A 24,966-nucleotide genomic window follows, 5' to 3' on the forward strand; every position below is an offset into this window, starting at 1 on the left:
ACATCGTTGCGCCACGTAACACGACTTCGATAAAGCGAGAGCCCGATTAAAATAATGGCGATCCCTACTATAAAATAACCACGCTATATATATATACATGACGCACCCCTCTCCATTATTCTTACCGAGCTCCAGTTTGCCCTTTTTGGGTAAGCGACGTCACTGGCTGGGGGTGGTGAAGTGGAGGGATTTTCCTGTAGCCGGGGTTGCAGACGATCTGGGTCCTCCTCCCTTTCGTTTCCAGAGTGGGAAGTCGTCGTAGTGTAGGGTTGAGGCCATTTGTGGTTCCCGTGGCCGTATTCGTGTAAACTTATTCCACGGGGTTGGGAACTTGGTGTAAGGTGGTATAAGATGGATGGTAACCGACTTTGTGAGGTTATGGTGTGGCTACGACTACGAATGGGGGAGATTAAAAGGCGACAAAAAAGCGACGGGCGCAGTTAAAGCAGCGAATGTGTGGCTCCGTTCTAAGGTTAGAGAAGCAGATCCTTATCCGCCTTCTTGTTTGTTTCTCTATCTCTCTTTCTCTCTCTTCTGGTGGTGTTTTGGTCCAAGTAAGAAGCTACTACTCGAGGAAAAAAAAATTAAAGAAAGAAAAAAAGAAAAAAGCGGACGTTTTGAGGGAGCTCGGTTGCGTGATCTATGGCGAATTCTGGCTAATGGGTCTTGTTGAGTGATGCCTCTTAGTGAGCTTTCTCTGGAAAAGGTGCGATCTTGGAGGTTGGTTTGGGCTATCGATCAAGAATCGTGAGTTGGTTTGGCGGCAATGGGGTAGAGGTCGATGGAGGGATCCGAGTCCGCATCGGGGTGGGAGAGGTTCTCCACTTCCAGGACCCCCAACGCCGCTTGCGTCGCCTCTAGCGGCGGCGGCGGCGGCGGCGGCGGAGATGAGGTAGAGGACGAGGAGGAATTAGGCCGCTTGGTTTCGTACACTGAAGATAACGCCGTTGGCTTCTCAAAGGAAGAGGAGGACGAGGACGAGGAAGACGGCGGGGAGATCAGCTTGCGGCAATGGCTAGATCAACCAGGCCGAGCAGTAGACCTCCTTGAAAACCTCCATATATTTCGGCAAATCGTCGAAGCCGTGAGCCTCGCGCATTCCCAGGGCGTCGTCGTCGGCAACGTCCGGCCTTCTTGCTTTGTCATGTCGTCGTTCAATCGCGTCTCGTTCATCGAGTCCGCATCCTGTTCGACGTCGGGCTCCGATTCGTGTGAAGAAGGCGGCGTGGGCCCACCGGAGCCGGAGAGGACTCCAAGGGGCCCTGATGTGATAAGGGAAGGAAACAAGTCATTCCCTTTGAGAGAAATATTGCTTATGGAGTTCAATTGGTATACTAGCCCAGAGGAAGCCAACGGAGATTCGGGGACATTCGCGTCGGACATATATAGATTGGGTGTCGTACTGTTTGAGGTTAGGATTTGGATCTAGCTCTTGTTGTTGTTGCTACTGGTTTAGTTGATGACAATGTAGGGTTTAATATGTATGTAGTTGTTCTGCACGTTCGAGTCGCTGGAGGAGAAGCTGAGGACCATGGCTAACTTGAGACACCGCGTGCTTCCGCCGCAGCTGCTGCTCAAGTGGTCCAAGGAGGCCTCCTTCTGCCTGTGGCTATTGCACCCTCAACCGGATACTCGGCCAAAGATGAGGTATGTTAGGATTAACTCATGTTCATAATTGTTTGCTCACTATTGGATCTTAGGGTAAAGTTTTGACTTTTAAGGTGTGAACTGCATTGTTATCGGATTCACTATGTTAAGTTATTAACATTAGCATGGTCGATTGCCACTTATGTTTACAAAATGAGTATGAAGGGCTGGAAGCCTGAGTTGTCATTTATGTTTAGCTCCTAATAAACTATTGACAAACTTAGATAAACTATATCTGTGTACACTGGAAGAAATTTTTAGGAGGGTTGAGTTTAAAAATATTGGGTGGAAAGCGAAAATATTGATGTGTGTAATATAAATGCATTCTTGATATCTGCATTTGGGTGCGGCAAATATGCAAATTAGATTGAAGAAAGTTTAGTTATATGATCATTATACTGCCATCTGGTCAGAACTATCTCCACCTCTACCTAGATATATTCTCTAGCATAAGTGATTCTCTTGGAAGATATTAAGAAAATTATCATGCTACTACTGCAATATTTCCTTTACTATACTCAATGACGTGTTTGCTTGGTTAATCAATATGTTTTCCAATTTCAGCTTGCACGTAAGGAAAATTTTGCTTATGAAAAGCAGTCATAATTTTCTTATGCTGCTTATGGTGATGCCACATTATTTATGAACTCTTGCCTCTTTTGGAGTAAGAACTTAAAGGTGCCATTTGAGAATCTTCTTCAGGACATACCTACTGATTGTGTTTGGTATTTGATCTACGACATGCAACTTTGTTTGTAGTTTGGATGTTCTAGTCTTACTAGAATTCCACGAGTTAGGGATGCCAGTTTGAAGTGTATTCTTCATCATTTATTGTGTTCCTTGATGAATACCTTTTATCCGATAATTAGGTAAGGTAAGCTACTTGTTCCACAGGGTTACTTGGAAGGGATGTTATTCATGTACTTCTCTAACTTCTTTTTCTTTGTTTGCGTCTTGAAAATGATAATTTTGACTATTTTATTTGTAATATGGCAGTGAGGTGTTACAAAGTGAGTTCCTCAATCAACAAAGAGATATCCTGGAAGAGCGTAAAGCTTTAATCAGGTTAAGAGAGGAGATACAAGACCAGGAATTATTGCTGGAATTTCTTTTGCAACTGCAGAGAAAGAAGCAGGAAATTGCGGAAACATTGTGTGATACCATCTCCTTTCTCACTTCTGACATCGGTGAGGTTCTCCACCATCAGTCAATCCTCTGGCAGAAGGGTGGATTCTGTTCCGAGTTGGATAAAGATGAATCTTCGGTCGTCGGTAAGTTGGATCAACTTCCACAAGATCCATCCTGCTTTAGTTCTAGAAAGCGTTCCAGACCAGATCTTCAGATTTTTAATATAGAGGAACAGAAGAAGAATTTTTCTGAAGGATCTAGATCAGAGACACAGATGCAGATTCAGGAAAATGTACTGTCGAAAAGTTCAAGATTAATGAAGAACTTCAAAAAACTTGAAGCAGCTTATTTTTCAACAAGATCCAGGTTGATGAATCAAGTCAGCAATCCCATAAATAGCTCCTATCCGGTTACTAATACTGGTAAAGGATCAGTTGTTGGGACAGAGGGAAGCTCAGTTGATGATGCAACTTCTACAGAAGGGCATCGTGGTAGAAGGCAAAGTGGATGGATGAATCCATTTCTTGAGGGCTTGTGCAAATATTTATCATTCAGCAAGTTGAAAGTTAAGGCAGACCTGAAACAAACGGATTTGCTAAATTCATCAAATTTGGTATGCTCCTTGGATTTTGATCGAGATAAAGAATTCTTTGCAGCTGCTGGTGTAAATAAGAAAATAAAAATTTTCGAATGTGATATGATTCTAAATGAAGATCGTGACATTCACTATCCTGTAGTTGAGATGTCTAATAGGTCAAAATTAAGCTGTATTTGCTGGAACAAATATATGAAGAACCAAATAGCTTCAAGTGATTTTGAAGGTGTTGTGCAGGTAGGCAATTTTGTGTTTCTGAATTATAAATTTATCTTCACTTCTCTTTTATAATACTTGATGCCATCTTAGGTTTGGGATGTGACAAGAAACAAAGCCATCTTAGAAATGAGGGAGCATGAGAGACGAGTGTGGTCGGTGGACTTTTCACTTGCAGATCCAACAAAGTTGGCTAGTGGAAGTGATGATGGTTCAGTGAAACTGTGGAATATCAATCAGGCAATTCTATTCTTGCACCTGGTGTATGTCATCTTATAAACTACATGTAACACAACCATCAAACTGGCAGTATGAAGGTAACATTGAATCTTATGATGCTCTTAATCTGTTTCTACAAATTGTTGCAGGCTGGAAGCATTGCTACTATCAGAACTAAGGCGAATGTTTGCTCTGTTCAGTTCCAGCCTGATTCTGCCCGCTCACTTACAATTGGTTCAGCAGATCACAAGGTGTATTGCTATGATCTTCGTAACGTGAGAATACCTCTTTGTATGCTAGTTGGTCACGCAAAGACTGTAAGCTATGTTAAGTATCTTGATTCATCAACTATCGTGTCTGCATCCCCTGACAACACATTGAAGCTCTGGGACTTGTCTAGCCAAGCAAGAGTAATAGAGAATCCTCTGCAGACATTTACAGGGCATACAAATATTAAGGTATGAGAACCTTGGAACAATTTGCTAAGCTGTAAGACAATCATGCTTCCAGCCATTCAATGTTATGGTTAGCAATATGTCACTAACCTTTCCTGTTGAGCTATTAGTTCAACAAATTTTACTATTATCTTGTTTACTTGTTCCTTCAACTAATTCACCTTTTCTAATTTCCAGAATTTTGTTGGACTTTCAATTTCTGATGGGTATATTGCTACTGGCTCGGAAACAAATGAGGTATGTAATGAACATTTTGGCTAATAGAATTTATAAAGACTGAAAGCAATTGAACTTATCTCTTATAACCTACCTATTGATTGAAAGCCATAAAAAAGAACAGCAGCCAAATTGTTAGTCCCTAAAAAAAATTTCATGACAGGATGGCAAGGTAAGTTAATATATGCCATAAATGGGGACAATGACCAGGTTCTAAAACCAATCAAAGCAATAAAAGGTAAGAAAAGTAGTAGTCTTACAAAAAGAGTATTTTTGACTGTAGGGTACTATCAATTTTGTATGGCCTGTAAGAATGTGATCTTCAAAATCATTAGGTTATGGCTAGAGAAGCTCAGGTAGTGATATGATTAGATGCAACCAAACTGACCTCATTTTTCCCGCAGTAACTGCAAACACCATCAGGTACTGGATTCATGTAGTAGGTGAGCGACTTGTATTATGTGGATAAGCACATGACCACATATTCCTATATCATCTTTATTGTAATTACTACCTATGGCCTCACAGTGACTGGCAGAAGATCCCACCAGCAAACAAAATTTTTAGTTTTATTAGCAATATAGTTCATATTGTGATGTTGAATAGTTCAACCACTATGTCAAGTTGGTATTATAAGTTTATATTAAAGGAAACAACATCGGTAGATTCCCTCCACTCAACACTCATAAGAAATTGTGAAGCTTTGATTGGCCTTAGTCAATAAACTTTTCACGAGTGGTTGATTAAAATATTTGTTTTCAAGATTGGATATTCATGCACCACATGCAGAGAAGAGGTTCTCATTCCTGTCCCATAAATATGAAACATCTGTATTTTTATGATATTATCTTTGACTACTGCATGTTCTTGAATATTTATGTTCAGGCTCCTGAAACAAAGCATTTTGATTAACTTCTAACTTATTACTTCCCATACTTGCAATGCTACATAATTGTTTTTCCTCTTCTTACCTTTGTATTTGGCATCAGGTTTTTGTCTACCATAAAGCTTTCCCGATGCCTGTCTTGTCATACAAATTCCATGTCACAGACCCAATATCTGGACAGGAAGTTGATGACCCATCGCAGTTCATTTCGTGTGTGTGTTGGCGGGGACAATCCTCGACCTTGGTTGCTGCAAATTCTAGTGGGAATATCAAGCTCTTGGAGATGGTTTGACTCCATTAGAGGTAAATTATGAGAAATCAAATGATTAAGATTGTGCCATTAGAAAACGATGTTATCCTAATGGTTCATCTGTGATGATGATCTTGAACGGGAGTGAGACAATCTTAACACAATTGCGTACCTTTGTAAAATTCTAGGAGGTGAGAGCAAACATATGTCACTAATAATAGGAAAAGAGAGTGGAGATTCAGGGAGTGGTTATGTATATCATTGGTTGGTGCCTTGGTGGTATATACATATAGTCAATTAGAAAAGATTTACTTGTATCAGTTGCATTGCTTGGCATATTTTTCCTCTTGGCAAGCATCTAAAGAACCTATTGCTCATGTTTATACTTGCTTTCGTTGATCTTTCCAAATGCCTAATTTTCTTATTCTTAATTAATTGTTTTTGGGGTGGCTTCATGTTCTTGGTCGTCACCTAAAGGCTGTTTACTTGTTTGACTCTGATAAATGCCAAACATACGCAAGTAAATGCATGCATGATTTTGAACTTCTTTGTATTCCACTAGATCGAGTATTTTTTTTGTTCCTCTCTCTCTCTCTCTCTCTCTCTCTGAGTTGGAGATAAGTGGACACATTAGACAGTCCCCACATTAAGATTAGATGGGAAGATCCCGGGAGATTAAAATAAGATCGATTTCAAGAGCAATCATCTCTCCTTATCCCATGTCCTTGGAGTTGGTATGTGGACGACCCCACTGTGCTCTAAAGTTGCATCCATCCTTATCCAGAGGAAACGACGTTCTCGAACTCACGAGCTGCAAATTGCAAACCAATGGGCTGATGAAGAAAAGCTTACCACTGCATCAGAGAAAGAAACAGGGGAGACAGGGTGGGGGAGAAGAATCCTAATTCTAGTTCGCTTAGCTCGTCTAGTTTAATCTCGGGCCACCATTCCGACAAAATCCATGTCCTTTAATCGGATAGGGGTGGAAAGCATGATCCACGTCATTGGTGGGTCTAGCTGGCGCTGGTCCTGCTTGCTTTGAGACACTTGAGGATAAGAAAACACCCCCCCCCCCAACTAAATTAACGTTTTATTTGTTGTTGATAGTATTGTAAATGAGAAGATTGAAGAAGAAAAAGAAGATTATGTGCATTGCATCTAACATTGTACTAAACAATATGCATGACATTGATGGCAATGCCGCCAGCCACCCAGCCCACCGTTTCTGATCATAGTTTGACACGGCATTAGATTTCCTTATTGTAGCTTGTAAGTGTAAAGTGTGACCACATTGGCCTAGAAATGGAGAACATGTCAGCTCTAATCAGATTCTGGCCTTCCCCTGATCCATGCGTCTTGGTATTCTTTCTCTACATAAACACCAGTCTTGTTTTTAGTGGATATATCCCACAACATATATAATGAATGCCCCTTCTATATCATCTCAGGCACAAATATATATATATATATATATTTAAAAAAAAATCTCCTATGCAAGATATGAAGTATAAAAATTATAAATCATCTTAGAAAATCAAAGACATAGATGAACTAATATTAAATATCTCTTACTGATTTCGATCTATACGAAATATAAGTGACATGTAAAGAATAGCATAAATCTTTAAAATCTAATTGATCCTAAAATCGAACTAGTAGGTAAGTTCGAATTGATACTTTAATAATAAAATAATGCAAATGATGACGAGGATCCACGGAAATCCTGTGGACAACCCTGGGATAAGTTTTTGCTAGAAGGCCATCACAGTTCTTGGGACTTCTTGGGAGGAACAGGAGAGGAGAGGAGAAGAGAAAAAGCCGTGCAAGTAATTAATAAATAAAATAGTGCCATAGACTAGGTATGCGGCGCCACTGATGACCACCGAAAACTACCTGTAGCATCGAAGTTAAAAATAAATATCTTTCATATAAACTATTATTATTTTTCTGTGGCTGAGTCTTAAAATCTTTGTATGTGTGTAATATATATATATATATATATATATATAAACAACATGTTTTAAATGATAAAACTAATAATTTAAACCGATGGCTTCACTTTAAAAGGCGTCAATTTTTGGACAAAATTAATTCAATGCCCAAAAACACTCGTATCATCTTATCCATTCCATAATTCCTTTTCTTTTTTCTTAATTTTATAATTATAAGTAAATAAGATAATGCCGCCGTATGGTATTTTTTTTTTAGTTCTCCCTATTCGGAGAATTATTCGCGAATAAAAGTGAGCTGTAATGGATATCCGGATAAGTAGGAGAATATATAAAAAAACCCAAGGTGGGACCCAAGAGAAATAATTGCAAGCCACCGGACGCGGATACCTGACGTGGATTCGAGCTGTGCCACTGTTAACTGACATCGCTCTCTCTCTCTCTCTCTCTCTCTCTCATCCCTATCCATCTCATCCAATTCGAGGCGGACCCCACCCTTCTCGCCAAGTCCATTTGCCACGAGCCACGTGGCATTTCCATCCACGGGCTCTATATATATCTATATCTTTAGTAAAGGGTCGGATCGAATACTACATCTCAAAATCTCAATTTGGGGGAGGGAGAAGAAGTCACTGACGAACTCACTAAATCGAGGAGGAGGAGGAGGAGGAGGATGGGAAGGGAGATGATGAGTTCTGGGGTCAGCTTGTCCGATATGGTGTTGGGGTTCTTCGAGGAAGTAGAAGAGCAGAGGTGGGAGGATGGGAACGACGAAGACGGCGACGGCGACGGCGACGAATCGATCAGCAATGCCACGGGGAATAGGGCATTCTGGGAGATGGAACACCAGCTCCTCCAAGTAAGTCCGTGAAGAATTAAGTTTGTTTGTACTAATTATCCTGAAAGAGTAAATCTGTCTAACGATCACAATTAATTTAATTTATAGGAAGCATTGGATCGGAATAGCTCGGCGGAGAGCAGAATAAGGAGGGATACAGAGGAAGCCGTGAGGAGTATCGAATCCGAGGGCTTGGTTTGCTCTTGCCTCAATCGAATGGCGGCGAAGGAGAAATGCCGGAATTGCTTTCTGCGCCACATCGCACAGCGTCTGCGAGACGCCGGATATAACAGCGCGATCTGCAAGTCCAAGTGGCGGAGATCCCCAGATATCCCTTCAGGTATAGATTTACTCGGATAAATCCGTGAGTCTATCCGCATAGTAAAGGAAGTTTATATCGATCGATCGTGGGAATTAATGAGTGGACTGCGCTATGTGATGCAGGTGAGCATAGTTATGTGGATGTGGTGGTGGATTCCAAAAACGGGAAGAGAAGCCCGATTAGAGTAGTGATCGAGCTCAACTTCCGAGCGGAGTTTGAGATGGCGAGGGCGACTCTGGAGTACAACAGCCTCGTGGGCCGGCTGCCGGAGATGTTCGTCGGCAAGTCGGAGAAGATGAAGAACGTGGTGAAGATCGTGTGCGCCGCCGCGAAGAAGTGCATGAAGGATAACAAGATGCACATGGGCCCCTGGAGGAAGCACAAGTACATGCAGTCCAAGTGGCTCAGCACGCCGGAGAGGATCACCCCCGGTCCACTAGTTCCGGCGATGGCCGTCACCGATCGGCCGCCCAAGATCAGGGCTTCCATGTTGACGTTCGATCTGCACTGCACGGCCGTGGAGGTTGTGTGACTTTAAAGAAGTCATCATCCATCTACTACTTCTCTATCCAGTTTTGGAGTGCTTCCTTCTTCTCTTTCCGGAATTTTATCGACTTTTCGTAAACTATATTAGTAGGCAAAATAGAGCAGGGGAAAATAAGTAGGAATTAAAGTCAAAATTTAAAATTGAAACGAAGCTCATTAGGCTCAATAATATATTTATCTATATACCAAAGAGGGCTTATCTTTTTATCTAATTATCTCATAATTTCTAAGAAAAAATAAATGCAACACACTAGACATGAATCTACCCTCCCAATTCCTCCTCTAATTAATTTAAGACGTAGTATACAAAAAAGAATTTAAAAGTCAATAATTAATACACATGAGGAGAAGAAATCTTAACCAGGCCCATTGGGCCTAATGGGCTGTTATGGTGGAGCAGTCTTATTTAGCCCAATTAAATGGGACCCAATTTGGACTTTTTTAGCATTGAATAATCTTCAAAATTGGTGGGCTTTGTAGGTCGTTGGAGTCAAACCACGTGTAAATAATTATCTTTATTCAACTCATATATGTGACCATTAAGCACTTTTATATATATATAAAGGAAACGGAAGACGTAATCACTTTCTTAGAAGAGACGTTCTTCTAGGGAAATATTTTAAAATTATAATTTAAAAATAAATATTTTACAAAATTTGACTATAAAATTTCTGATGGATCAGTAATAGAATAGAAAGAATTTAAAGAGAATCATAATGTCACATATTTATTTATTTAAATTCATGAAAACGAAGTGAAGAAAAATTAATAATTGACTATTATTAGAATAAAAATAAATAAAAATCATATCGATCATTTAAAAAATATTAGTAGGAAATTCAGACAACCATGGAGACGAGAGGGGTTTGAATGGGCAATATATGCTCTTGATTTCTCGAAAAAATATATAATGAGTTACTTAAAATAATTTTGTACGCACCATTTAAAAATATGAATTAGATATATTTTAATCTTTACTCACATTTTATTGTTTAAATATAAAATATAATAATTATTTTGAATAAATTTATGTAAAAAAATTTATTTAATTATTAATTATGAATAAGTATATTAATACTAACTTTACCTAACTTACTAAGTTAAATGCATCACATGTGTCAAGTTCCACTTTCAACACATTAGAAGTTAATCCAACTAATCCACCACATGCTTACAGATCCATAAAGATAGCCTTTTTAGCTGCAACTAATTCACCTTTAACTTGTTTGGAAATAATAACAACTTGAGGAACTGCACAAAAGCCTAGATCCTAATCTGGAGTTTGAATCGGATATGCACATCAATTAGTGATATAACTTAGCAGTTAGGAGACTCAATCTGGAATAAGGATAGCGTGTACATGCTTCAAAGTTTATCCAGAAAGATATCTAACTTGGAACATATACTACATTTTATATCCTAAATTACCCTTATCTCACTCTAATATGATATAACAACAGTAGTTTTAAATTCCTTGATCTTAAAAAAAAAAAAAATCAGTATTTAAGTACGATTTTAGTGTTTTATATGCTTGATTTGATTCTGTTTTATTTGAAACCAGCATTTTGGTTTATCTTCAAATTGTTTTAGAAGCTTAATTTGGTTTTATAATTCAGTTAACATGATGGTGAGGATAAATGATATGATTATATGTAAGGTGTGGCTTGATATTTTTTTAGCACGTAGAGGATTCTATTTGTGAATAACGAAATGAGAGTTTTATTTAGAATAAAGTCAAAATGTTACTTATAACTATAACTTAAACTTTGGGATCTAAACTGAAGTTGAACTAAGAATAATTATTAGAGATCTAAATGTAACTTCTTCCATAATTAACGAGAGATGATGAAGTTACTTCGTTATTACATCTCTCTCTATCTCTTTATCTCCATAATTCCCCTCCTCAAAGTCTTACTTTTTCTTATTTTTAATTCATTTGAATCTTCTCTGGTTTTTTCTCCTCTCAGATTTATTTGTTGATTTTTAATGGTTATTATAACCGTCAACGTTGCGTTACGGTCGCTTTAAAAGGGTATCGTATGAATCCTTCCCTCTTATTGGTAGATTCAATCTTTTATCTCCAACTTCTTCATCTTACCCACATACCCAAATCGTGGGATTGTTTGGTTTGAATCCAAGTCTTTTATTTTTTTTGTTTGTTTGTTTGTTTTTGTGGTCATCTTCCCATGCAATAACAACATTAGCATAAGGAAATTCCAGCAGTCCCCCCGTTTCCATTCCCTTGGTCTTTTCTCTTTTATGATATCGAGAAATCGTTCTCGGTTTAATCTTCTTGCCAAAACTCTAAGATGGGTTATATGAGATAGAACTGATGAAAGCTAGAGGTTTTTCTCTGTTTCCATTCCGTCCGTTGAGCACGGAGAAGAGATGGGTGTTGCCCATGGTTTTTAGTACAATTTTTACCATCTTTCTCGTAGTGACATCCTTAAACTTAGGTCTCCTTTCTTCCTTCCATGCCATCTTCTTCAACCCCTCGATGAAGAATGCTTCCTACGTTGAGTTCTCCGCCGCGCCGCCGCCGCCGCCCCCTTTGCCTAGACTGGCCTACTTTGTCTCGGGATCAAAAGGCGATCTTGATCGCCTTTGGAGGACACTGAGAGCTATCTACCATCCGAGGAACCTTTACGTAGTGCACTTGGATTTGGAGTCGCCGGCGGCGGAGAGATGGGAGCTGGCTTCGCGCGTCGCGAACGACACCGTCTTCGCCGGAGCCGGGAACGTGCATGTCATAGCTAAGGCGAACATGGTCACATACAGAGGACCAACCATGGTGGCCAATACGCTTCATGCTTGTGCTATTCTTCTCAAGAAGAGCAAGGACTGGGATTGGTTTATAAACCTCAGTGCATCAGACTACCCTCTTATGACACAAGATGGTTAGTCTTTCTTGGATTCTTCTAATTTGAAGGATTGCTATGTTATAATTCTCATGTGTGGTTTAATGGGTTTCAGATATACTGCATACTTTCTCATCTTTGCCAAGGAATTTGAATTTCTTGGAGCACACAAGTAGATTGGGATGGAAAGAGTGAGTCTCAATTTTGAAACATTCGATGGCTAAACTTAATGTTCTCTTTTGCTGGTTGATGACTTTGGATTTCTGATGGTGTTACAGAGGGCAGAGGGCAAAGCCATTGATCATAGATCCTGGACTTTATATGTCTAAGAAATCAGATGTCTTCTGGGCTACTCAGAGAAGAGAACTACCAACTGCTTTCAAATTATACACAGGTAAATCACTTGGGACTCCTCATCAAGAACTATGATCCTATGTTTAGCGTGCCCAGTTCCCACTCGCCAGTTTATTGCGACAGGATCAGCATGGATGGCTCTCACCCGGGAATTCGTGGAGTTCTGTGTGTGGGGATGGGATAACTTGCCAAGAACACTCCTCATGTACTACGCCAACTTCATCTCTTCTCCTGAGGGCTACTTCCAGACTGTTATCTGCAACGCACCTGAGTTCAAGCACACTGTCGTCAACCATGACCTCCACTATATTTCCTGGGACACGCCGCCGAAGCAGCACCCACACACGCTCGGCTTAGACGACGTCGGGAAGATGATCGGTAGTAACGCGCCGTTTGCCCGCAAGTTCAACCGCGACGATCCAGTACTCGACAAGATAGACGCTGAACTTCTCGGAAGGGTGAACGGGAGCTATGTTCCGGGAGCTTGGTGCGAAGGAAGCCTGTCGTGCTCTGAGGTCGGCGACCCGTCACGGCTGCAGCCCGGACCAGGGGCTGAGAGGCTAGCTAGGCTGATGAATAGGATTGTGAGTCCAGGGTGTTTGGTCTGAGTTAGTGTACATGAACATCATAGTGGTACTGAATAAATTCAATCAGAATTCAGAACTACATGTTATAGGTCAATTGAAGCAATTTTTCGTTTTCATGGTATAGCAAAATCAAGGGGTAAATAGTGTCAGAAAATTAACAACTGGTCATACTTCAAGGAGATTTGAAATTCTTATTGAGGTTTGCAATTTGTCATAGGAAAGTTAATGCATCGTGGGCTTGTGGGGTCAAAAGTAAATGACTCCATAAAGGAGAATGGTTGGCACATGAGATTCAAAGATTTTTTCTATCTACAAGTAGCAATCTGGAGAAGCTTAAAAGGATATGCCCTTTTTAAGTTCCTATCTGAAATATCTCTTTGATTGAACTGACAGAGTGCTTAAAAAGTAGAGCATATCATGCAAAACTTGAGAAAGAAAAGGTAAGTTCATGTGATCATAATTTCCTGTAGATAGTCATGATTATGTAAATACCCCGAACAGTAGAGTTTTGAATTGAAAGGAAAAACCGATGAATTAGTATGGTTGATTTGGAGAATGTCAGATTCACTTCTTTCTAGGTGCAGTGTCTTGTTCTTGAGATTGGCAAAGCTAAAGCACAATAACAAGTTTGAGCAGATGTGCATGGTTCTTGGATAATAAGCATGGTACAAACATTACACTCTCAAGAGAGGTATTCATCCAATGGAAAAGGAAAAACTAATTAAGGAATTAATGTGGTATTTTATCAATCGAGAGACTACAGAAGGAAATACAATAATTACACGACAGACAGCTGAAATAGCTTGAACAAACAGAGAAGAGAAGATGTCACAACAGTTTAGGCATGGAGGTGATCGATCCGTCGAGATGTCCAAGTTTGAGCTTCTGGATCAACTGGAATAGCCACTTCTTGTGATCCTGGCAGGACAAACTCTGAAGCTGATCGAGTGTTCCATCTCGAGTAAGAGCAGACTCAAACTGTTCTAGGACCTTCACTATCTGCCAAAACTCGGGTCTCTTGTCTGCTTGCAAAGCCCAACATTGCTCGATCAATGCTCGCAGAGGTCCCGGACAGTCCGCAGGAATGACTGGCCTCAAGTTCTGAGAAGTGCAATTCATTTTATTAGCACATAAATGTGATCTTCAGTAATATTTTATGAACAAAAATTCAACTGATAAAATATAATGTACAAGTATTTACTAGAAGCCATACCTTATTAACAACAGCAAAAGCCGCTTGGATAGGTATCATGTCTTCATAAGGGATTCTTCCAGTCACCATTTCCCACAGAAGTAAACCAAAGCTATAGACATCAACTTTCCTGCCATAGTGCTTGTGTTTAATCATTTCAGGTGCCATCCATCGATAAGTACCAGGGTCCTCTGCTAACGCATCACAATATGCTTCCTCACATGCTATTCCAAAATCAGCAATTTTTACACAGAAGTCTTGATCGAATAGAATATTCTCAGGCTTCAAGTCACGATGGATAACACCTTGCGAGTGAATGTATTCCATACCGCGTGTAATATCTAAGGCGATTGCGATTAGCTTCTCTAAAGGAAGAGATTTATGCTCAAGTTTGTGCAAAAAAGCCCTCAAAGAGCCTCCAGAGAGATACTCGGTGATGATGCAAAAGACTGGTGGACTTTTGCATGCCCCTGCGAACTGCATCACACCAAATATAATCACCAAAGTGAAGAATATGCTCACTCACAAATGACTCATTGCACATCATAATTAGATAAGTCATGGGATTCAGTCAGTTGTTAAAGCATTAGCATAACCAGATAAAATAATCAATTATCACAAAACAAGTAACCGACGCTCATAAAGATGTTCTCTTTTGTGTTTGGTTTAAGACAAATCTAGCATCAAAAGTACCACTCTTTTTTTTTTAGATGTACTAAAATTTGTAAATAAGTATAATGTTAAATGAATAACGGTACTACTTGCTTAGATATATTGAACTCTTATCTTTCAAGAAAAATCATCAGCATACTTGTCTCCTATGAAGCAAGAAGTGCTAAAATCATAATTGAACTATTCAATACCAGATATTTCAGCTTAAATTTTTTTCCGAGGCCAGTACTAATGCAAGAACCCACAATGCTAAATCCTGATTGTCTTCAACTATCATCATATTGATTCAAAATTTTAGTGGAAAAAGCAAAGAACTGAAAAAAAATGTCAAGAGTAAAAACAATAATGGTACCTTGATCACGTTGCGATGATATAGATGAGACAGATGAGTGACTTCCCTTGTGAATTGCTTCTCAAGTCGTGCGGCCATTATTCCATAATCGTCGTCATCAGGTTGTCTAATAACTTTCACAGCAACAGGCTGATCTTTATAGATACCATGATATAACCTGCTGTGAGCTCCAGAAGCAAATCTAAGTCCAAGGTACAAATTTGAAAGATCAACATTCCATTTCTCTGTTGTCTCCAAGGCAGCAACCCTTCCTCCTCCATGGTCAAAATATCTTGCCCAAGAAGTGTCCTTTCTACCCATCAACATATCCCGAAGAGGACTGGTACTGCGTGACGGGAAGGAAGCAGATGTCCGATGTTCACGAGTCTTGTCGGATGCTTTTCTGCTTGGCGGCGGGGTGGAAAATCTTTTTCCAATTGATCTAGCTTCTCTGAAGACATCAGAAAGGATAACAGTAGGAATAGGGGACAAAGACCTCCGTCTCGGCTTCGAGTCCTTCTTAGCACTCCTAGCCCTCTCAGGATAAACAGAAGCAATGCTAGAACCCTCACTCTGTGAATTCAGACCACAACCACCATCAGGATAGAAAGAGAAATCAGAATTCTCAGAGCTTGAGTCCTTTGTCTTTAGACCCGCAGAATCCAAACTAGGTCTCTTCGTCTTCGATCCGATATCAACATCAGATTGCGTCGAAGATGTCTTTGAAGGGCCTGAATTCAAGTTTACCGACTTGGATTCTGAATTTGAATTCCTAGAGTTTGACTCTAAGATCGAGGTCTTCGACTTCAATTGTGAGCTCAAGCTCTTAGCTTTTGCCCGCGCATTGCCAGATTGTGTTGGCAATGGAATTGCCAAGAGAGATGAATCCAAACTCGAGCTCTTTGGCCTCGATTCCAAATTAGAGCCTTTCGATTTCAAATCTCGGTTAGGGTTCTTCGGCTTCAGATGTGCCTCAGCATCAGACGGGATGGAGAATAGAATAGCCGACTCCCTTCCAGAGTTCGATCTGAGAACAGTATGAGAATATTTTGCTCTCATCACCCAAGAACTGCTCTCTTCCTCCATTTTCTCCAGAAATAATCGGTATCGACACCAAAACAATACAAATCCTGATCAAAAGCTCTCAATAAAAATAAAAATAAAACTAAAAGAAAAAAGTAATTTAAATGAACCTTGATGACCCAGCTAATGAGCCAATCCAAAATACACCCAATTTCCTACAAATTACCAAACTTTGCGTAAGCGAAACCAACCCAAGAGCCGAAATTTATTACAAAGAGCGATCACAGAGGTCCCATTCACTGAATCTAAGAGCAACCCATCACGAAATCGCCATCACGACGCATCAAACTCAAACAAAAAATCTTTGCTTTTTCAAGGACGCAGGAAAAAAGACGATCCCTTTTCCGCATCAAGGCACGGGAGTCTCCTAATGCCGTGATCAAATGCACCACGAACCAAAATTAAGAGGCAAACGACGCATTTAAGGAAGCAAACGGGAAAGATATTTGGTAAGTCCCATCTATAGAAGAAACGTGGACAGAGAAAGAAATGATAAATAAAAAGGTGCCGCCTTTGATACCTTCTCGTCCTCCTCCAACTTTCCCAAAAGACGGAGAAGAGGAAGAGACCTTCGTGATCTAAACTCTCTTCGAAGAATTTGGTGGTGGAGATCAGACGAGGGAGAAGAGGGGGCGGGGGGGGGCCAACGTTCGCGTACGGACTTGCCGTCGTTTATTTCAGCGAGACGTCGTATACGGACCGTACTTAATTAGCACAAGCATTTTAAATTAATAGTAATCACCCAGATTATATTTAAAACGGCAATAATTGCGGGGAAGGTATGATAATTACACGACGCTTTTCTTCAATTGCACTCGTCTTCGTTGGGCCAAGCCGACTACTTGGGCCAAAAATATTACACTTTATTCCAACCAACAATATCTTAACACTATCATATATCTATTGATAATTTGATTATAGGATTTAATTCATGCTTAGGATAATAGTAGAGTTTGTTTTATGCCAGAAGACAAAAGAATAATACTAATTAAAAATTCCCACGTTCGGTAAATTTCGGGTTGCTCCGCCGCCAGATTCAAAGAACACGTCAGCATCAAGACGCTTTAGTCAACCAAATTGACTGAAAGGTGGATTTACATGCATGGTTTTGCATACAAAGTCTTCTTTCTACCGAACAAATATCTTAATTTCTTAATGGATAATTAAGGAAAGAGTTTTTCTTGTTAAAATTAATCTTAGGTATTTTTACAAATTACACCCTAACATTTACTTATTTTATAATTTGTACATTATCTTGACGATTTTATAACCTAATCGTCATTTTTTTTTCTATAATTCTCATTTATGAGAATATTCTGTATCATCTAAATTAACTCAAATTATTAAATAAAAATTATAGGAAAAATGATGGATCAAATTAGAAAATCTTTAAAGACATAGTATGAATTATAAAATAAATAAAATATAAGATGTAATTTATAAAAATCTCTTAATTTTTAAACTAATATGGATTCCTTTAGTTTGTATATAATTTAAAACTATTAGATCAAGCGGAAGCAAAAGCCGGCTCGATTATTGCTTAAAGATAGGCTCATTTTAAGGCTCGATAAGCTTGACTCATTTAAGACTTAAAAATAAGTTTATTTTTGGCTCAGGCTCAGCTCAAGCTAAGCTGGATCTGAGCTGAGTAGAGTCTAAATAAAAGTTTTGGTTTAAAATTAAAAATAAATTAAACCTGAGCTAAAGTAGACTCAATCAAGCTTGACGAGGTTACTCTCCTAGGAGGGCAAAACACACAATCACAACAGGCGAACTAATTGTAACTTTCATCACAGCTATTACGGATCTTAAAGCAGTGAAAAATTAGCCCAATGGCCATTAATGCCACCAAAATTCCATCACCATCCACAAAAATTGCACCACCTGAATCGGCCCAGCCTCTTGGCATTGTCAAGGAAAAGAAAACCTAGAGATGGGAGGAGGGGAAGAGGAGCATCAGCTCCACCCCGAGCCTGAGCTACCTCACCAGAGAGGCTGCCCAAATGGAGAGATAATCTAGGAGGATGGAGATCTGAGAAGAGAGTGCTTCTCATGCAACCATGTCTCACCGAGAACGATAAGGCCAACTTACTGAATGGCAGACAAGAAGAAGCGCCATGAGAGAAGAGGAGAGCTGGAGAATCTCAAGGAGACAAGACAACCCCCCTCTCCCTGTGATGTTTAAAAATATAATTGTTAAGAAAATTGTTAGTCATGTGCTTGGCATTGGCCAAGATTTGTGGCTCATTTAATGGAAGCACACATGGTGACTTAGAAGCTCCAGAAATATTATCATGGTACTTAAAGGTTTAGGCATCAGATTCGTTTCTCTTTAAATATTGTAGAAAGCTACCGTTTAATTGGCCCAATAAGTATCGGGCCAGGGATCGACCTTCCTTAGAATTTCCTTTAAAATCTTCACGTAGAATCAAGGCAAGACTTTGGATTCCTTCACCATTAAATTAATCCAAACGTAACACCTTGGACTTTCTATGTATTAATTTTAGTCCAAATTTCCTCATCCGAGTAGGTTCATCTGCTCAATACTTAGTTTCTTACGTACTATAATTTGAAATACAATCAAAGCTAATTGGTAACATCTTTCAACTATGCTAATCGTTCTTTTTTTTTTATATTTAAAATAGAAAAATTGATGCTTACAAACACTTTATAATCATCCTACAAAGAGTGTGATGATGTAACATCTTTTGACTAAATGTTACAACTTTGATAATACGGTGTCTTGAGTCCTAATCAACCATCTCATCCACTCCTATCAACTGGGCCTCTCCAGATGAAGGAATATTGCTCGTCATCTTATGGTCACAGCTAACCTGGGACCTCTAACCTTAATATATATATATATATATATATATATATAAAAGAAAAAGAAAAAGAACAATTTCACCCACTTTATTTTTTCTTTTCTTTTTATCATCAAGAAGTTGCTATTATTCTTCAGTCCATGTAGAAGAAATGGGAAAGAGACTTTCAATCTACTCCTGACAGGCTCAAATTAATTGTCCAAAGAAGTGGACGTTGCAAAGACTTCTGGGTCTTCTTTCACTTTTCAATCTTTATTAACTACAATGACTGTTTTCCATTGTCTCTTTTCTTGGTTTTTATTTTTATTTTTATAATGAAGATACTTAGATGAGCAGCTCACAGAACACTAAAGTTGAATTGGAAAACCGCTCCATTGATAACAATTTAGTTTCACCAAACAAAGAAAAAAAAAAACCAGTAATCTCAATGGGGAACTAGGTAAGGAGAACCATAAATTCAGCAAAGAAACTAATAGAGCACAAGGTGTTCGATGATATGCCTCACAGAGCTCGCAAGGAGAAATAGCAACCAGAAAACAGAGGGAAGAGGTCAATTATACAGTTGGAGCGGGGGGGTGATCTTCTACCTACGCATCTGAGGGAGAAGACCTATCTCGCGGTGAAGTCAGCGGGAACAGAGGGAGAAGCCTGGGAGGCTCGGCGTCCCTCGGCGTGCTCCGCGGCGAAGGATGCAGGTAGAATCCCTTCTCGGCGATCGCCCGGTCCTCCGCCGACATCGCCGGATTGGGCTGCGGCGATCGATTGAAAGGGTCGGGAATCAGAGGAGTAACCGGGCTGAGCACCAAAGAGGGGAAGTCCAGCACGCTCGGCGACAAGATCTCCGGCGGCTTCAAGGGGGAGTTGGCGTTGGAATTCGCAAAAGTTGGTACTAGCGGGCTTATCATCTTAAGATTCTTGAGGCTACTCCGGCGCTCGTAGAGCTTGAAAGGCGGCTTCTTGGGGCCGGTGGCGGCCTTCTTTGGTGGCTGGGGCGGCGCCGCGTGCCTGGCCGTGGTCTGGGCGGAGCCGGTGAGCATTTGGACTACTTGCTTGAAGGAGGAGGCGTCGGCTTGGATGAAGGTTGTTGGGTTCGGATTGGAATCCATGGATTTGGGGGTTAAAGGAGGAGGTGAAGGAATTGGTGTTGTTGGTGGCGTTGGCCTTGTTGCTGTGGTTCCATTGCTGCTGCTGGAGGAGGAGGAAGGTGAAGTGGGGATGGGAGAAATGGGTTGGGGAAGTGGGTTTTCTCTGTGGAGGAGAATTGGGTGGATTTCCATATACTTGGTTTAGAGAAGAAAACAAAAAACAAAAAGAAAAAAAAAAAGAGAGAAAAAAAAAATCCCTCTTTTTGCAAGGGAAGAAGTGGGAGAGAAGAAGTGGGAGAGAAGAAGTGGGAGAGATGAAGGGAATGATGGGTTGGAGGATTTGGATGGGGGAGAAAAAAATTAGAATAGAAGAAGAGAAAGAGAAGAAGAGGGAGGGACAGAAACAAAGGAGAGGAGTTGTAGAGTTGAATAGTTTGTGGAATAAGCGAGTGTGATGGGTGATGAACTGATGACGGATACTGCATAGTCTCTCACACACTTTGAGAAAAGTTAAAGCATTTTTTGTATTGTTTCTTTCAGTCACTCGTTGCTATTCTCATTTCTCATCAATTCACACGGTTAAATCACTATCTACATAAATCCCCCAAACTGTTCTTTAGGATTAAATTTATTATTCAACTATTATATTTTATCTACAATACATCAAAAATAACCTGGATTAATTTTATCCTAGAAAATATTATTCTGTCACTTTTATAAATAAAATAAAATACCTCTCATTTGACTTAAAACTCCATTCTAATTATCCTAATTTATTTATCTATAATAATAAAAGTAAGAACATTTTAAAAAAATATTTATGGTTAGTGCGCGTGGTGTGAAGTTATGTGGTGGTGGACCAACGAAAAAGCCGTAACCTCCTCTCCGTGAGGGTCAAACGACGTTTAAGGGGGCCTCCCTATTTTCCCAAATGCTGACAAAATATATTTATTACTCTCTTTTTTCTCTCTCTTATTAGAGCAATCGCCGTAAGGAGAAAATGAAGTACAAAGTTGAGTCAAGAAATTTGAATCGTAAGACAGATGTCGTATGTGAGTCTTGTAAAAGTATTGTAATGTTACAGGAGGTGAATTGGAAGTTGAGCTCATGTTTGCAGCGGTGCGGTGTGTGTTGTGGAAGAAGGTAGATGAGTAGACTATTCAAATCTAAGATATATTCAGACATAGATTAAATGGTGAAATTGGTGATCCATCCATCATCTCCACATTATTGGCATTCAATGCGATTAGGTCAACCAGTCAATGTTCAGTAGGGTCCTATCTGCCCACCTTAATTGACTGAGACGTTTGCACAAACCACCATTACTACTACTCCTTGTTCCCAATTCCCATTTGCCTCCCTCGACATGGGCCCCATGTGTTTGTTTCATGTCAATCTCTCTTTCTCTCCGTCTCTTTGATTCCTTCGCCTAACCCCAATCGAGTGGTCTCAATTACGCTTCAGAAATAACTTCATTAATACATACAAAAACTGTGGAATAAAGAGCCATTAACTACTTTTTTTGACTAACACTATCCTAACTGGACATCATTATGGTCGCCGTTAAATCATTCATCTTTTGTTTCCAAACACCCAGATCGGTTTACCTTAAAATGGGCCACTCTCTTATTGCAGAATATAGTTCAGACAGGCACTTGAGTTTGATCCGAACAAGACAATTCCCTCTTGCTTATTCTTACTTTTAGAAGCTCTTCAAAATCCATTGCCCCCCCTCAACTCTCCTTAGATTGTGGTTTGGTGACTTCTTTTCTTTAGTCATAATGCAGTGGCTGAAGGGGACCATGCAGAGATGCATTTCCAGTGCTCAGAAATGGTGGAGACATTGCAGCAGCTGTCTGTCTCTCCTTTATGCTCTCCCTTTTGTCTCTCACTTAAATCCATGCCCTCCCCCCCTCTCCTCTTCCTTCTCCTCCTCTTATAATAGAGCCAACTGGGGGGGGAATCCAATGATCTTGGTCTGTTTGTGGAAAGCTAGGACTATCTCTGATGCCCAGTTGAGGAATGAGGAGGCCCATGCATAGCCTCATGTGAAGAGGGAGAGGGATGTATGATGTTAACATTCTCTAGCTTCCTTCTCACTCTTCAATCGATCACCATCTCTGACATCTGTGAGAGCTGAAGAAATGGAAATGGAATACCACAACAAAGAAAAAAGAAAAGAAAAGCTCAAAAGAGCCTGACCAAAATCTAATATTCCAGCATCAGCAACTATTCGGCAAATCTTCGCTCAATTCAGAGATGGACAACTTTATGGGAGGATAAGCTACTCTGGAGAATCTATGAATGTCAACTATGTGACAGGATCAATGCATTTAAGGGAGAGCAAAACTACCTGACTAACCTTCTTCAATGCCAGCCATATTCTTCTCTTCTATCTGGTGAAGCAACATCTGGAGAATGAGGTTCTTCGTCTAAAAGTAGATGTAGACAATGGCGTAGAGATTCAATCCATGAACAGAAATCGAACTTTTAGTTCAATGTATAGATTCCTAACCAAATCTAAGATCAGAACAACAACAACAACAAAAATATTCTCTTGTTGATCAAGGACATGTGGATGAGTCGATTTCGAGGAGGAAGACGAAGATGGCAAAGTGGATCGGGTGTGACACGGTCCAATAACGCTGTTGGATTTCTCGTGAACGGGCTTTTAAAAAGAAGCAATAATATAAATGGGCTTTGATCCAAATGTGAATCCGACGGCTTACAGTCCATCGCAACGTCTAGGGTTTCCTCGTTGCTTTCCTCTCTGTTTATTTAAGTAGCCGCCCATGGAGAGCTTCTCCATATTGCTCTCTCTTCTCACCCGTCTGCTCTTCAAAAAAATTCTTCTTTTTAATTTGTTCTCCAAGTTGTAGTTACATATACGAAAAGGGGACGATGATGAAGGAATAGAAATTCCAATGATAAAGATGATTAATCTTTAATTCGCTACGTTCTTTCTGAGCCCCTCGTTATTTTCTTTCTGATTCTGATTTACTACCTGGTTTTCAATTGGAATGGTTCTTTAGATCACAGTTTCCGCTAAAGTTCTCTTCTTTTTTCTCTCTCTCTCTCTCTCTCTCTTTTTGATGTTGATATATTACTCTGGTAAAGCTTGTTGCTCTCGATCATAACTAGCTTTTCTAAGTCGATTCTCTCATTCAGTTCTTATATTTCCAGTTAGATGTATAGGAACTAAAATCATTTACTTGAGATGATCGAAAAATGTTGAATAAAGTGGAGCAAAACAATTTGCCATGGCACTGCAATACGATTTCTCCCAGTTACAATTACTTCACTAGAATATACTCTTACAAATGCGTCAGTTTACATATTCCAAACTAGAGACTAATGCTGCATCCATCATCAATTAAAGCCTGCATTAAGATTAAAGAAGAATATGAGCAATATAAGATCACTCCTTTGAATCATGAGCTACAGGATGCTCAACTACCTAATTTGAGATCCAAGCCATGGCTTAATGAACTCGACCCTTCCCCCGTGTCATTAAATCTCTGTACATTAGCCAGCTGAAAGTTTCCAGGACAAATTTCAATTAGACAGTAGCCCAGAGGACTTCTGCTGTATAAATTCAGTAACAGAGTTGGGTAAAAGAACAAAAAATCTAACCTTGTCACAGAGACCATAGCTTTCCTCTTGCTGTTCTCTGACCTACACATTCAAGAACAAAATATTCAACAAACTAGTTGATTTCTCTTGATAGTTAAAGCAAGCAAGCAAAAGAAACAATAGCCAATGAGAACTATTTTGTTGAAGAACAAACCATGGTGTGGAGGTAATTGATCTCTCCTCCAATCTTCCTGTCCTTCTCTGATCTCACCTTACCAATGGCCTCCTCAAGATTGTGCTCTAAGATATCCAAAGTAGGCAAGGTGTACCGCTCGTTCTCATCAACCTTCATGAATCTAATGCGACAATACACTACCCATTACAAGCTATCTCATAAACTAATGGGTAGTTACCTCAAGAACTTAACAGTACTAGATTACCTCAGTTCTTTCTCCAACAACTCACACAACTTCTCCACCTTCTCAATCTCTGCAGTCTGCTCCTGTAAAATATTTGTAACACATTGACTACTACTTAGTAGATGAAGAAGATATAAATCAAGGAGGAGTACATTGTACATTGTACACTGCAACATACCAAGTGGTAGTTTCTCCAAATCTTTGTTTGAGTGGCAACCTCATACCTCTCAATTAGATCCTTAACACTATAAGAAGAAAAAAGATATAAAAAAAAAAGAAAGAAAGAAAAGGGACCCATTTAGGAATTGGAGCACAAAGAGCAAAACAAACTGCCGATTTGGAAGCGTAGGCTAACCTGGGCACAGAAGGGGTGTGATACTGGTATAGCTTTCCGGAAGAGGAAAAGAGGAGGAGGAGGAGATCTGCATCACAGAGGATGGCGAGCTCCTTGGCTTTCTTGAACAGCCCATCTCTTCTTTTATAGAATGTGGACTGCCTCTGCGTTGGGTTCTCTATCCTCTTTATCTCAGTTCTTCCTCTCCCCATTGCGCTCTCACTCTCTAAAGTGGTGATGATGCAAAGTTTTCTCCCTGCTCCAAAACTGGGCCTTTCAACCCCCCAGGAGTTTGGGGCACTTACATAAATATGGCAATGGGGAGATTGAAATGGGAAACCATTATATGGGTATTACTAATAAATGCTTTCTCTTTTGAATTACTC

At 39.8% G+C, this 24,966-nt stretch overlaps 6 protein-coding genes across 12 annotated transcripts; 3 read left to right on the top strand and 3 right to left on the bottom strand.

Moving 5' to 3' along the window:
• Positions 1-467: 467 nt before the first annotated feature.
• LOC140769733 (protein SPA1-RELATED 4-like) lies at positions 468-5,995 on the top strand. 4 transcript variants are annotated; one of them, XM_073110583.1, is made up of 7 exons: positions 468-1,411; positions 1,490-1,647; positions 2,644-3,607; positions 3,680-3,826; positions 3,955-4,263; positions 4,438-4,497; positions 5,466-5,995. In XM_073110583.1, the coding sequence occupies exons 1-7, from the start codon at positions 782-784 to the stop codon at positions 5,652-5,654; spliced, it is 2,457 nt and encodes an 818-aa protein (XP_072966684.1). In that variant the 5' UTR covers positions 468-781; the 3' UTR covers positions 5,655-5,995. The 4 variants fall into 4 exon arrangements, with proteins under 4 accessions (XP_072966684.1, XP_072966685.1, XP_072966687.1 ...); XM_073110584.1 differs by lacking the exons at positions 4,438-4,497; positions 5,466-5,995 and having other exon boundaries at positions 3,680-3,849; positions 3,955-4,218; XM_073110586.1 differs by lacking the exons at positions 4,438-4,497; positions 5,466-5,995 and having other exon boundaries at positions 3,680-3,903; positions 4,006-4,144.
• Positions 5,996-8,144: 2,149 nt separating this feature from the next.
• On the top strand, positions 8,145-9,293 carry LOC140771468 (uncharacterized). Its single transcript, XM_073113042.1, has 3 exons — positions 8,145-8,420; positions 8,508-8,739; positions 8,844-9,293. Exons 1-3 carry the CDS (start codon positions 8,235-8,237, stop codon positions 9,251-9,253), a joined length of 828 nt encoding a protein of 275 aa, XP_072969143.1. The 5' UTR covers positions 8,145-8,234; the 3' UTR covers positions 9,254-9,293.
• Positions 9,294-9,615: 322 nt separating this feature from the next.
• LOC140771467 (beta-glucuronosyltransferase GlcAT14B-like) lies at positions 9,616-13,145 on the top strand. Its single transcript, XM_073113041.1, has 4 exons — positions 9,616-12,164; positions 12,241-12,316; positions 12,404-12,519; positions 12,603-13,145. The coding sequence occupies exons 1-4, from the start codon at positions 11,600-11,602 to the stop codon at positions 13,085-13,087; spliced, it is 1,242 nt and encodes a 413-aa protein (XP_072969142.1). The 5' UTR covers positions 9,616-11,599; the 3' UTR covers positions 13,088-13,145.
• Positions 13,146-13,784: 639 nt separating this feature from the next.
• On the bottom strand, positions 13,785-17,014 carry LOC140771466 (serine/threonine/tyrosine-protein kinase HT1-like). Of its 4 annotated transcripts, none has more exons than XM_073113036.1 (4): positions 16,865-17,014; positions 15,283-16,711; positions 14,280-14,735; positions 13,785-14,167 (listed from the first exon to the last, which is right to left on the bottom strand). In XM_073113036.1, exons 2-4 carry the CDS (start codon positions 16,345-16,347, stop codon positions 13,895-13,897), a joined length of 1,794 nt encoding a protein of 597 aa, XP_072969137.1. In that variant the 5' UTR covers positions 16,348-16,711; positions 16,865-17,014; the 3' UTR covers positions 13,785-13,894. The 4 variants fall into 4 exon arrangements, with proteins under 4 accessions (XP_072969137.1, XP_072969138.1, XP_072969141.1 ...); XM_073113037.1 differs by having other exon boundaries at positions 15,283-16,391; positions 16,511-16,985; XM_073113040.1 differs by having other exon boundaries at positions 15,283-16,391; positions 16,865-16,981.
• A 2,593-nt stretch (positions 17,015-19,607) lies between these two features.
• Positions 19,608-20,586, bottom strand: LOC140771177 (VQ motif-containing protein 4-like). Its single transcript, XM_073112615.1, has one exon. It carries the CDS (start codon positions 20,444-20,446, stop codon positions 19,757-19,759), a length of 690 nt encoding a protein of 229 aa, XP_072968716.1. The 5' UTR covers positions 20,447-20,586; the 3' UTR covers positions 19,608-19,756.
• A 74-nt stretch (positions 20,587-20,660) lies between these two features.
• On the bottom strand, positions 20,661-24,899 carry LOC140771178 (MADS-box transcription factor 32-like). The gene is made up of 7 exons (XM_073112616.1): positions 24,602-24,899; positions 24,425-24,491; positions 24,268-24,329; positions 24,042-24,183; positions 23,888-23,929; positions 23,712-23,787; positions 20,661-23,634 (listed from the first exon to the last, which is right to left on the bottom strand). The coding sequence occupies exons 1-7, from the start codon at positions 24,790-24,792 to the stop codon at positions 23,624-23,626; spliced, it is 591 nt and encodes a 196-aa protein (XP_072968717.1). The 5' UTR covers positions 24,793-24,899; the 3' UTR covers positions 20,661-23,623.
• Between the last annotated feature and the right edge of the window lie 67 nt (positions 24,900-24,966).

This window comes from Typha angustifolia, chromosome 11 (assembly GCF_048772165.1).
Source record: "Typha angustifolia cultivar Huaian chromosome 11, ASM4877216v1, whole genome shotgun sequence".
Taxonomy (NCBI): Eukaryota; Viridiplantae; Streptophyta; class Magnoliopsida; order Poales; family Typhaceae; genus Typha; species Typha angustifolia.